The sequence below is a fragment of the Aptenodytes forsteri genome, unplaced genomic scaffold (assembly GCF_000699145.1).
Source record: "Aptenodytes forsteri isolate BGI_AS27 unplaced genomic scaffold, ASM69914v1 Scaffold193, whole genome shotgun sequence".
NCBI classification, from domain to species: Eukaryota; Metazoa; Chordata; class Aves; order Sphenisciformes; family Spheniscidae; genus Aptenodytes; species Aptenodytes forsteri.
In genome coordinates, this window is record NW_008795405.1 from 15,077,367 (window position 1) to 15,078,055 (window position 689).

The window sequence follows — 689 nt, forward strand, 5'->3', positions numbered from 1 at the left end:
ATTGCGCGGCGGGCTGGCTGCCTCCCTCTCGCTGGCTGCGAGGAGCTGGTGTTTGTGTGGAAGGGGGAGGAGGAGGAGAAGGAGGGGAAGCGAGAGGAGCCCGAGCCCCACCATCCGCCGAGGGGAGCGGACCGGAGCCCCCTCGCCGCCCGCGGAGCTCTCTCCCCCCCTCGCCCCGCCATGGCCTCGGGAGACACCCTGTACATCGCCACGGACGGCTCGGAGATGCCGGCCGAGATCGTGGAGCTGCACGAGATCGAGGTGGAGACCATCCCGGTGGAGACCATCGAGACCACCGTGGTGGGCGGCGAGGAGGACGAGGAAGAGGAGGACGAGGACGAGTGCTGCGAGGAGTGCGGCCCGCACCACCCGCCCCATCACCACCACCACCACCAGCCCATGATCGCGCTGCAGCCGCTGGTCTCGGACGGGGACCCTAGCGGGGCGGGCGGCGGCGCGGCCGGCGGCGGCGGGGGACAGCTCCATCTGCACCACCACCACCAGGAGGTGATCCTGGTGCAGACCCGCGAGGAGGTGGTAGGGGGAGACGACTCGGACGGACTGCGGGCCGACGACGGCTTCGAGGACCAGATCCTCATCCCGGTGCCGGCCCCCGCCGGGGAGGACGAGTACATCGAGCAGACCCTGGTCACCGTGGCCGCCGCCGGCAGCAAGAGCGGAGGCGGCGG

General features: G+C 72.0%; 1 protein-coding gene across 1 annotated transcript in view; it reads left to right on the forward strand.

Annotated features, from left to right (window-relative positions):
• Nucleotides 1-11: 11 nt before the first annotated feature.
• YY1 (YY1 transcription factor) overlaps nt 12-689 on the forward strand; it is a 26,666-nt gene continuing 25,988 nt past the window's right edge. Inside the window, exon 1 of the mRNA XM_009280969.1 lies at nt 12-682. Within this exon, the coding sequence (XP_009279244.1) occupies nt 181-682 (502 nt within the window). The 5' untranslated portion in view covers nt 12-180. The remainder of the gene's footprint in view (nt 683-689) is intronic.